Source organism: Haemaphysalis longicornis, unplaced genomic scaffold, assembly GCF_048455015.1.
Source record: "Haemaphysalis longicornis isolate Haplotype H1 unplaced genomic scaffold, Haemaphysalis longicornis Haplotype H1 scaffold_1, whole genome shotgun sequence".
Lineage (NCBI taxonomy): Eukaryota > Metazoa > Arthropoda > Arachnida > Ixodida > Ixodidae > Haemaphysalis > Haemaphysalis longicornis.
Window position 1 is genome coordinate 30,239,409 of NW_027526203.1, and position 12,372 is coordinate 30,251,780.

A 12,372-nucleotide genomic window follows, 5' to 3' on the forward strand; every position below is an offset into this window, starting at 1 on the left:
ACCAAATTATCAAATAGGGCGCATCAGAGATATGCAAATATCTGAAAATCTAGGACGGGAGCTTAGGTTTGCAAGATAAACATTTCTTCAGGTTACAATTGGCGTCAACACCATAAGCTGGTCGAGTAACATAAAACAAGCGGCAAGCGTGTGTTGTGCTAAAGAACATCACAGAATCGTTTTTTACCTTAGTTATTTATTTCTTTCATTCGCTTTTAGTTACATAGTTGAGCTCTGTGCTTCATGCGAGCTTTGTTGCGTCATCACCTTCCCGGCCGTCGCCGCCGCCACGCTATCGTTCGCTGATGTGTTAAGTGCGAATGCACTTTATAAGCGACCCTGAATTCCGGTGACCGCCGTCCGTCCACATAGCAACAGCTGCGGGTGCGCGCGCTCCTCGTCTTCCTTGGCAGCGGGGGGAGATGGCCGCGCGCTGCCTGGCCGCTGACATGGCACATACCCACGTGGGGGATTGGCCAGGAATCGGGCGTGAGAAGGGCTAATGCACCCGCTTAAAGGAGTACTGACACGAAATTTCAAAGCTGAGATCCGCTCTAGCAATCAAGTACAACGACAACACAAATAGGTGTCTGTGAATAAATGCATGTTTCTTTCTTTGCAGTTGTGTGTGTGTGTGTGATCTCTCTTTCGCGAACATTACCGAACCGCGCAAGTTCAACTCGTGCATTCGCACTTTCACATTCTTCCCCTCGGGGAAATGCGGGGAATTTTTTCAAGTTTATGGCGTGATCACAGAAAAAAAAAATCCCGCGCCTTCCCGCGAGGGGAACACGAGTAAATGCATTGCATTGGGGGTCGTTAACGCCGCGTAAAGTCGTGTTAGGGTGGGTAGTTGGGTCGTAGTTGCATTGGTGTTGGTTTGGGGTAGAGAGAGGAGAGTAAAGTCGCGTTAGGGTGGAGCGAGCGTCAACCAAGGAAGGAAGGAGCAACGCAGTGACTGAAGCACAAGCGACCGCTAGCCGCTTTATATTTGCAGCGCGCGCAGTAGAGGGAGAGCAGTACGGTTGGGGAGAGCGCGCATGCGCAAGCAGCCCGGGCCCTTCCACGCCCCACCGCGCTGCTATCACGCACCTGTTACGCCGAGACCGCGACAGAGCGAACGGGCCGACTACGACGCATGCGCGCGCCAGCTGCTGTTGAGAGAGAGGAGGGAAGAGGAGAGGCGTACCTGCTGCGGACGCGGAGCTGTGGACGCCGTCCGACGCAGGAAGAGGCGAGGCTAAGAAATGCTCTGCATTTAAAAGACGGCCGTGACCATCGGTTGTATGATGGGGTAAGAACAACTAACGCTACGCTTTATAACGCAGACCGTGCCGGAGCCGCTGATTTACTTATTCGTCAAGCTCGAACTCGGCCAGCGCAGAAAATGATCAAGACCGTCACTTTTCTTTGTTATTTTTCTCTTGAGATCGATCATATGCCCCACCAGCTTACTAGGAGGAGTGTGGACCAATGCCACGCGTTGCGTTCGCTTTGTCATGGAGAGGCTTGTACTGCCTTCTTATGTTGGTGTTACGCCAAACAAATTTACCAAACATAAAAACAAAATACGCCACGTTATTCGCATGCTCCGTGATAGCTAACTTGGAAACACTCAAAACTGTTATTTCTTTCGGTAGAAAACATATTTAAACAGCGCGTCTTGCGAAACTGCGCCTGCTGCTAATTCACGGGGATTTCACGGCATTTTCTCGTGCATATACCAATTGTTGGTGTTTCCTAGGTCGAATGCCACAACGCGCTCACTTTGTGCACAAGCCCAGATTGAGCCATGAAGCGATAGGGGCGCCGGGATACGGCCTGGACTCAGTTGCCGATTCCGGTTTTCAATTCCTGCCCCGTTTCCATTTATGCTACTTTTCTTTACAAATAAACTACGCTACTTATAAAACTTTACCCGTCGGCTATTTTCGGAGCCGTTTGGCTGCTGAAGACACCAAATGGAACGATGTCTTGCTTTCGCATAAAACATCGGTACCGTTCACTGGACAGTGTTGCATAGCCTTACAATCGAGCAACATCACCGAAGCGGTGAAACGGCGAAGAGCCTGTTGCTTAGCACTAAAGCGCGGTTTCGATGCTGGCCTAGTACATTTTTCTGGCGGTGGGAAAAGAGAAAACGCCTTTCTACAGGAGAAATAAACGCAACCAGATGGTTTATATTGATCTGCAGTCCGCCAGTACAATTGCGCCTCACAGTCACAATGCGAGCGAATGCGGTGGTAATGCCCTTAAAATATATTTGGGGAAAAGTCTCGCTTCGCGTAATATTCGGGGCTTGTCTATGATAAAAGGCACTGGAAAGCGAGGATATGCGACATTGGATGGTAAAGTTTATTCGATAAGAATGCAGAGCAACCTAGGGCTGGAGTGTGCTCGTCAGGTTCGTGTAGAACTCGTAGTACTTGTGAACCACAGTGGCCCTGAAAGGAAATGAGAACAAAAGCTCCTTCAATACGATTGCGTGAAAGATAAACCGCTATGATCTTGAAGCCGCGGGAAAAAAACGATATAAGGAAAACAATATGGCGTTTCCATTTCTAGCTTCTCAACATGCCGCCATTGTATGCGAAACCTAAGGTCTATTTCACGGTAGTTTCCAGTGAGTGGCTAGAATATTATGAATCGTTTCTAGGCACTGCTGTATGTGAAAACTGTTTAGCATGAAAACTCTCACTTCTAACAAGTATAAAAATTTCATGTTACTCAGCGATCCGGCTTTACATCCCTATGCTAACATCGACACAACGGTCTTGTGGGATAATAATTAATGGTTTTCCAGTCATCAGCAGCTTCTTGGAGTGCAATGACGTCGTCACTAGAGCCAAGAATATTGCTACTACGTGTGCCACCAGATCCGCGGCAATGAAGTTCTTGAGTTGTGTTATTTACTCTTGGTAGCGGGAACTGTTTTCATCAATCTAATTCATATCTGAAAACAAAACGAACTCCATCCATCACTATCGCTTGAGTTAATCTCCGGAGCAGCATCGCTAATTATGAACAATTATTCTGTTCTGCCATGCAGGTAAAAAAGAAACAGCATAATCTGTCGGAAATATCGGCGTTTCCTTAGAATTACATTGCCGCATTACATATTAGTCAGAAGGCGTGCACCATGAAGGCGCACATGCTAGCTTTACCCAACACTGCTGGCCAGAGCCTCGTGATGCGAAGAGGAAGAAAACTACTCACTTGAAGTGCACTCGTCCGCATTTGTCGGCCGGTGCCAGCCAGTGCATCTCTACGAGCTCCTTGTCCGCCCTGCTGACGTGCGTGGCGGCCACGCATTCACTCAGAGTCTTGTATCCGGCACCGGGCTTGAAGCGGCCCACTTCGTGGCCCTGCTCGTCCACCGCCTTCACCTTGAAGCCTCGGAAGGGCTTTCCCACAGTGTATACGGTCACTGGAGCGCGCAGGCGGAAAACCATGAAAGAAAGCTTACAGGCTGGCTCGACGCAGTGAACTGTATTTCAAATGAGCATACACACTTCTTGTTATTTCTGTCGGCATCGCTTATCTCGCTGTTGTCTGAATAACGCTAAAGAACTATACGTCTCCTGCATTTTAACATCCTTAAAAGCCGTTTTATGGAAGTGACCAAACGTGTTTTTAATCATTTTCTATCACACAAACATGGGTATTAGCCATTCTGTGGTATGTGCAGCACTGGCTCTGAACACCAGCATATCGATTTGTAATTTATTGAGTGATTCGTTTCTTTCTCACGCGGAATTTTTTTCTTCCAGGACCTTGACTTAGTGGATATAACTGTAACAGACAGGACTATTCGCTGGAGGTTCAAAGGTCGGTGCAGGTGCGGTAAAATGTTCTCAATTTCTTCAAATGCAAATTCATTCTAATTGCTAATAGAACCCAGCAACAATGCCACAACATACCTGAACATATTGAACTTGCTATATAATGAACACTTTCATGGAACTTGGGTCGTTATATATACCAGAACGGCGGAATGAAATACGTGAATATTAAGAAATATCTCGTTAACTTTTCCCATGATTAAGTGTGTGGAATTCGTTTATTGCAAATTTTACTTTTTCTAACGTTCATTTCTTTTGCCTACATCTAAGGAGTACGAGCATTTTCTTTTGATGAACCTACGTTTTATTACCGCCGTGTTTTATTTACTTCCCCTTCATAACGCGAGAAGAGCTGACTATGCGAGAAGCAAGACATTCGCCATGTTGTACCTACATCTGCAACGTACAATTTTATGTATAAGCCGCTCTTTTGGCTTTGCAATGCCTAATATTGTGAAACACTATAAAGCAATTGTTCCCGTTTTGGAGAAATTTGTTAGTACCTGCCATCACGCCCACGTTTTATTTTTCTGGTATTCACGTTTGTGACGTAACTTTGAATTGTCCTACCCCAGTAACATGTCATAATAATTGTGCGACCATGTTCTTAACTAGCTTGGTCATAACTACTTCTTCACCTCTGGCTTGAATAGTTCACAGGCAGTTTTGGAAATCTTTTCATTATTATAACTTATTCGTGTACTTGTGACCGTTTGTAACCTTGCCGCGGTTGCTATCAGACGAGGGTTAAAAGGCGACAACTGAATGCTTGGACATCAGCAAGGACGGCCAATAAAATTCTTCATCCTGAGGCAAATTAATACAGGGGTTAACTCAACAACAACGCATTCATGTGCCTAATCCATAGTACCAACTAAGCAAATACCCCGAATGACAGCAATGTGCCTGACAATGTATTCGAAAATGGGACCTGTGGTGGAGCACGGCGCCATACAGGACGCCGTTTTTGCATTGTCTGACGCAAAAGCACAGGCCACAATTTGAGTCAGTTCACATGCCCAGATTCATAATTGGCAGACCTGTTGTGGTTCGTTGCATAGATACATCAATGCAGTGCATTGCGGGGAAAATGTATCACAGGATATTTGTTAGCGGCAGCTGTATGTTAGTGGCCTATGCATGGTTGTTCTTAGCTGCCCTGGGCCGGTTTGGTCTTGGCCGAGGAGGCTGTTTTTTTTTCTTTTTATAAAAGAAAAAACGAGAACGTCCTAATAACAAGACTGCGGTGCCCGTTAAAGAACCCCGGGGGATGAGTATTATTCAGTATACCTTCACTTTGGCACGCCTTATAGCCCGTGGTAGCTGTGCTACGAAGCACCCACACAAAGCTATAAAATTTGTAAAAAAAGGTTTCTTGTTTGATTTTTATATAGTACGCAATAAAAAATATTTTCTAATGTGTCAAACAGAGAGGCGGGGGGGGGAGCTTGTGTTGAGTCGTTTTAGACAAACAGTGACCCTGATGCATTTTATTCTTTTATCGTCGTTTTGTCACACTGAGCCCTGTTTGGGGACATGGCAACTGTTCCATAGCGGTTTAATCGGAGAAGCGCCATACCGGTGTTCGCTTAATTTCCATCCAATCCTTCAGAATCTTCTTTTTATTCCCCAGAACACTGCCGGCCGCTTTCGCAGAACGTGTTATCACCTACGATACGAAGCAACCCACTTCAGACCTACCGCAAGTAAACTGAGAAGCACGTCAGGCAGCTAGTATTAGTGACTTTGTAGTCATAGGCGCCCTGGAAAATGACCGGAAAGAATAGGAACGCCAGTAACCTATTTACCCCACAGGTTATGGGGGTGTAGGCTGTATGACCATAGTTTTGCAAGCGCAGAAATGTTTCCTGGGCGACTGTCCCAGTTGAGAAAGAAAAAAATTCTATCTTTAACAGGTGTATTTAGTCTCAATTCTACTTGATCAACACCTGAACAGCTGTCACCTCTTAAAAAAGAACTTGTAGAAAAAGTTCGGAGGAGCGTTACTCTATTGCCAGCAGAGGAGGTTACTGAGTCTAAACAGATATGCGGCGGCTTGCTTATAGATCTAGTTTGCGGCCTTCATGTGGCGATCGGTAGATTAGCTGCGTCGTTGAACGGACGTTTTTAAGCAAAATCCTGGAGAATCGATGCGTCACTTGTGGCGAGGGTCGCCGCATAGAAACGCACTGCAAGGAAGCCAACTTTACACACTGGGTATCAGAAAATGATGCTGATCATAAGAAAAGGCACATTACGCACCCCAAAAAGAAAAAAAAATGTTTCCCATGGTCCGAATCGAAGCTGGGTCCTTCGCATTATGAAGCCGGCGTGCATGCGATTGGGCAATTGCGGCACGGAGGAAGTAGATTGGATTTTGGACTCTGACTTTGCCTCAAATTGTATGGAAGAAATCTTCGCGTTTTATGAATCTTTTCCTTAAAAAGCAAGCTTTGATTTTTTTTTTTTTTTTTTGAAGAGCCTGTCCATTCCAGCGTGCCAGCTCGACAGCGTGGGCTTTACCTGCATGCCCTCTTGCCAACGGGTCATTAGCGTTTAACGATTCTTTAAGTTTCTGGAACACTGAGAAAGTTTCCATTTGCGACAAAAAGGTTTAGCGTATCGTAACGACTACGGCAACGGTACATTCACAAAAGGCAATGCAATGAAAATGAAATGTGTCTGCCCACCTAATCCGGGAAGCCCGAACGGGTGGCCAAGGGTAGCCCGACCGTACGAGTCGGGCATAAATAACTACAACGAGGAGGCGTCAATTTGTACTATTCTTAGGTGTAAAAGAAAATTCAGGGAAATATTCGAAGACTTTCGAACCAACCCTTTACAATAGGAGAAGTAGTTAGTTGAAAGAGGGCTTCTTCTTAAGTGGAGGCAAATTTAGAAAGCGAAAACATTCGCTTCTATCAGCTTATGGCATTTTCAAAGCAATGAATACGCCAGTACTAGCTGTTGTAATTTTTGCTAAGGCTGTTTTATTTCGAGCTATAATAGCACGTTAAGGTGATCTTCCTTATCGAAATCATGCTTCGCCAAGGTTATCTTAGGCCTGAACTCAACTTTCAAGTTCCGCAATATACATTTTCTGATATGTGCTGAAAATACAGCATTACATTGGTGAATCACGTGCTTTATTGTTTTCGCAAAATTTGCAGTCTCGGAACGAATTTGGTATTTTTGAAACCTTAGTTTCTTGTTAATGATAATGCATATTGAACAGTGTCTGCTGAAGGCTTCCACAATAAACATTTTTTACTCGTTGCTGTCTGTTGTAGCTACAGCAGAAACTGTAGAATGTTAGGGTGAACAAGAACGCGTATTTGTTGGAGTGAAGTTGACGGGCGTTTGTGATCTATAGTACGAAGCATTTGTACTCGTATACCTGAACCTTTCGGATCAGACTGAGGGAAGCAGTGAAACAGTGTGAAAGGAAAGCAGACGCAAGTAATTTGTGGAAAGTTATTTCTGTACCGGAACACCGATATTTTACAGCTCTATCAGAAATCGAAAATTTGCTTTTACGTGTACTCTCTCAAAATAAACAACTAAAGGAATGTTGAAGCCCGAATTTTTATAGCTATTCTTCCGTGCGCTTTGTTTGTGTGTGTGCATTGCGCAAAGATATTACTGTGAATATTCTCAGCACATAACTGCTGGAACTCCTGTTGTATCCCAACTTTTAAAAAAATATGCAGAAATTCAGATAATTGTATAATAATGCGGAGCATTCTTATGTCGCCGTCTTGAGTGTGAGTTCTTTACAGCCAATATTTTCAATTTTTACAAATACGGACCGAACAAATATTTTCATTTACTCTATTACAATGATTACAGGCGTCACTTGTGCCCAATCTGCATTGTTTTGTAAAGGAAGGGCGTTACAGGCCGCGCCATTTCCTTTATTTTTTGAATATTTTTAGGTTCTTTAGTTTTTAAAAATTCTGTTCGAACAATTCGCTCCATTTACGCTAGTATAACGATTACAGGTAGAACTTCTGCCAAATCTGCATTCTTGTAGCAATTGGACGGAAGCTGCTTTGAAATGTGCCCCTTGGCCACTCTTGTGGCGCAGTGGCTAAGGCCTTAATTGTGCTGTTGAGACCGACGACGAGGGTTCGATAGAAGCCGGGAGGCCGTTTCCCTCAAGTGGGCGAAAGATGGGAATGTCCGGGAGCCCATGTTTCAGCATATATTTCAGATCTCCCGGTGGTTTAACTATTCTGTAGCAGTCTACAATGGCGATCCTCGATCCCTGTGAGCGTGTAGCTTCTCGGGGACGAACCCCCGCTTAAAAGGAAGTAATATATGAGCTCGGAAGGCGTTTTCAGTGCGTACCCTTGACACTTTCGTTGGGCACAAAGTCCACCTTGTCCTGGATCAGACGGTAAGGGGAGATCTTGGCGTCCAGGGGAACTACCCCTAGGTGTAAGGGAAGCAGGTCGACGAAGGGATTACATGTAAATTCCGATGCCCCGTATGGAAACGCCTTGGTAGCAGCCAAGGAAAGCAGCACCAGCAGAGGCAAACCGAGGACAGCCATGAATGTTCCTGCTGACAAACCTGGATTAAGTACAATAATTCGGGATCTCAATGATTAAGTAAACAGCTCATGAAATTTCTGCGTTCTTTTTTTTACATTTTCGTAGCTACTGAAGCACAGTATAGCACTGACATCATAACGGCCCTCCTTCCTGACACTGGCGCGATATATAAGCTATTAACGCGCAAGTACACCAGGTGAAAACCGCTTTTACTGCGTCGCCTATTTATGAGCAAACAAAATATTGCCCGTCAGGAACACGCAATACAATGATGAGTCGCATGGCGTTACGGCCTTAGGCCGTTTCTTCGCGACTAGGGTGCCTGTGGTCTTCCATATGGGTGGGGGGGGGGGGGGGCGGGGGGGGGGGGACTTCTGAGTGGTTGCCGCTTCAAAAGGGTCTGATTCATATAGAGCGTTGTGACCGGAACATGAACGACACAGCTGTAACTCTAATATGCAACACGCTGAGGCGTTTTCTCGACATTCTGCCCGGGCTGCCCAACCCGAACTACATTAGCCTTATCAAAACAAGCTAAGCGGACCCATTTGAAACGTACGTGACTCAGAATTCCACCCCTGCTCTAGACAGGCGACGCTTTCTTCGTGGAACTGTGCTGGCCCAATGGTGAGTGCTGATGGAACAACATTTCAAGTTTTGCACACAGACTACTGAGAATGCTTAGGTTTCGGCAGACTACAAAAACCGTCTACAATGCAGAACTTCTTTTTGTATGTGTGTGAGGGAGCTAGGTAGAAATCTGCCTATCAATTCTGATGGGTTGGTGATAGTGGCTGAAAAACAACTCACAATAAAATTTTCATTTAGATCCGATGACAGAGTGTTGCAGCAAAGCTATACATTAAATATTGTTTGGCATTTTCGAGCCCTCGGAAAGTCTAGCTTGAACCAGACATACACCAAAAACGTGGATATGACCTTCCTTTACGGCCCCTGCATTTACGTTCACATCAGCGAGCAGAATTTCAAGCCTCGGCGGCCGTTTTAGAGTCACTCTGTCGAAATAAAAAAAAGGGGGGCAGCTGCACACAATTGGAGCGAAGACTGGGCAAACAGCGAGACTGGCTGCTCCACCTACCTTATTCTTGGTTCGGTACCCTTATGCGTGGCTATGCTTGGAGAATCGGCCCAGTATTCTGCGTGGTTATGCTTCGACACTGGGTCAAGCTTTCGGCGTGGTGTCGTCCTTAGCCGCCCTCTCCCCCCCAAAGAGCAATGAACACTCGGCCATTCAAGTATGTACTGTGTACGCGTGCCCCCCGCTTTGTCATTCAGCTCCAAAGGTCGGAGGAGTGCGCTGCGGAAAAGCGCTTGCCGAAAAATTTTGAACTTGTTCTTTGGACACCGTTCGGCTTGGGACGTCTGATGTGTGCGAAGCTAATTAGCAATCTATTTAAAGTTATGGCTTCTCGGCCTTTTCGCTGCGTTCATTTTGGAAGTAGCTCTTCTCTTTGCACCGTTGAACTGTAGCGCTCGGGGCAACAAGCGACAGACCAAGACACAACGCGACACGTTGCTAAGCCGTGCTTGTGCAGTTGTATCGCGCCTCCGACAGATGGCGAGATGAATCCCGCCCGATCCCGGCGAGGCAAAGGTGCGGTAAAACTGCAGTGCCGGCGCACGCGATGACGCCATCGCTCGGAGAGGTTTCCCTGTGCACATTCAACGGCTCAACCTTCAGCTTAAACAGTATCGCTCTTAAAAATTGAACTGAGTTCTACCCAGTGTGAAAATCTTAAGCAGCGGTGGTGTGTATGCATCGTCTCGCACTCAAAGGGCGCTCGCAAGAGAACGGCAGCGGCGTCACCGCGCAAGTCTGAGGTTAGCGAAAAATAATCAGTAGCTGAACGTCTCAGGCATTAGGCTCCCTCCATTCTTCTTCCCTTAGCGAAAGGGAGAGTATCCCTCCTCTGCGAGATCACTCCGAACTCTATCGGTGGCCACTGCACTGGTATCTGCGAGACTTCCGGCGGGTCTGGGAACCTGCGCCTACCAATGCATGACGCATGACTCTACGCAGACTTACGAACACGCTGAAAACGAATCATTCATTCTTTTAGGAACGTGGCCTTTGTTGTGTCCCCCTACTCGTTTTCGTTGGCATATAGGAGTACGGTCACAGTTGCAGTAGTTCCTGTGTTGACTCCTTTGTTTACAGTAAACTTTTTGTCCAACGCGCGGGCACTGCTTGTTTATTTTATTCGTTGTGTTAGCAATCTCGTAATCTCATTGTTCGTAGTCTCACTGGTATTGCTGCTAAATTTAACCTGTGAAAGCGCGTGCAAAAGTCTCCATCTTCAGTCGGTGTTCTTGTTTGGATCTGTCTGTGAATCACTGGCCGTCTTCCTTATAATGTTACTGAACTAACTCGTTGAAAGCCAGGACAACTCTGCCATATGGTAGTTTTCTAACAAATATCAGACTATTTCATTTTATCAGTAACGGAGGCCTGCCTTAGGCAGTCATGCAATTTGCTACCGCTGGTGACAAAAATGTGTTCGGAGCTGCGGCATTTACACATTGGAAGATGTCTAGCATGACATCTTCCAATGTGTTTGGCCACAATGGGAGACAACCATAAAATATTTCTGTAGAATATAGAGTGTGCCGTAAAACGCATGCTTTAATAAAACAGCAGTATTTGGTCGATATTAGGCGCACCTGTGTGATACCACACTTACCATTACGTTTGCGTCTTCAGTAATAATGACTATTCGTTCGTGCATGGTGTAGTGAAGTGAAGTCAGATAAGTTTGTGTTGTGTACTTGTAGTGGTAAGCTGCACTGGACTGAACTCCGTAGAGGTTTGTACTTCCCAACCTGTATATTTAATGTTAATGTGTGGTACATAGCACACTAACCGAAGCATAAATTAACAAGATAAAATTTAAATGTAATAACTCCAAGCTAGCATTTGTTACATGCTTGTACAGCTTCATACAAATTAAGTGAAGGTTAATGTGGAAACCTGCGGTATCTATACTGCTATAGTTTAGGGCTGCAACTTGAACCAAACTTTGATAGAAAAGATATGCAATGACATTTTCTTTAACAAGGCATTTCAAACTATAGTACTATTTCAAACAAAATACAGTGCACAAAAACCACTGTAAAGACAAGCTGAGCAGGGTACCCACCGAAAACGCGATGTAAGGCGACCTAGCTGTTCTTCTCCTCCACCGAAACGGCTTGGCTAGGGCCGGCTGCCTTCAGTATTTATACGAGGTAGGACTGTTACGTGTTTCCTACACGTAAAGATTACAGCACATCATTGCCGTGAGTAGGACCGATAAACCGTGGATATTGCTCACTGAAATAAGACAAAGATAATGCGCTTAGAACGTATTGTTTTAAGTGAACAATTCAATGCCCTGTTATTTTTGCAAGTCGCGACTATCATCCTGAGTGAGCAATTTATTGTTACGCGCTGCACATTGCTTAAGAACTGCATTGAGAGATATGCTCACGAGCCCTAGATGTAAAAAGCGTGATTCAGCCGGTGAACCCTTAACGTCCCGAACGAACGCCCTAGTACGGAATGAAGAAAAAGAAAGGGAGAAGGAAGTGACGTCAGGAATGGAAACGGAACCCGGGGCAGTATGCGGCCGTGACACATCTCTCTGCTTCCTTCTCTCTCTCCGACCTGGTCGCTTCGAGCAACGAAGCGCGATTTTATCCTTGCGGCCTTTTTCAGTGTGGAGTTCTTGCCGCTGAACAAATAATTACTTTATTTTGTTCATAAATGCTTAAAGTTAGGACTGGTCTCACAGAACTCCTTATTCAACAAAATCTCGGATCCTGCGAATATGTACGCGTTTTATTTGTAGTTGAAAGGCAGAAAAGGAGGACCGTACCATTCTTAATAATCAATCAATCAATGTTTATTAGTGTGCCCAGGAACAGCCGGAGGGCCTTTGTGCTGGCGTACGAAAAAAAGAACAGGCAATGTACGA

The 12,372-nt window shown here is 45.4% G+C and overlaps 1 protein-coding gene across 1 annotated transcript; it reads right to left on the minus strand.

Moving 5' to 3' along the window:
- Nucleotides 1-2,348: 2,348 nt before the first annotated feature.
- Nucleotides 2,349-11,599, minus strand: LOC144163421 (putative defense protein 3). Its single transcript, XM_077694405.1, has 4 exons — nucleotides 11,557-11,599; nucleotides 8,193-8,417; nucleotides 3,217-3,427; nucleotides 2,349-2,444 (listed from the first exon to the last, which is right to left on the minus strand). The coding sequence occupies exons 2-4, from the start codon at nucleotides 8,395-8,397 to the stop codon at nucleotides 2,381-2,383; spliced, it is 480 nt and encodes a 159-aa protein (XP_077550531.1). The 5' UTR covers nucleotides 8,398-8,417; nucleotides 11,557-11,599; the 3' UTR covers nucleotides 2,349-2,380.
- Nucleotides 11,600-12,372: the final 773 nt, after the last annotated feature.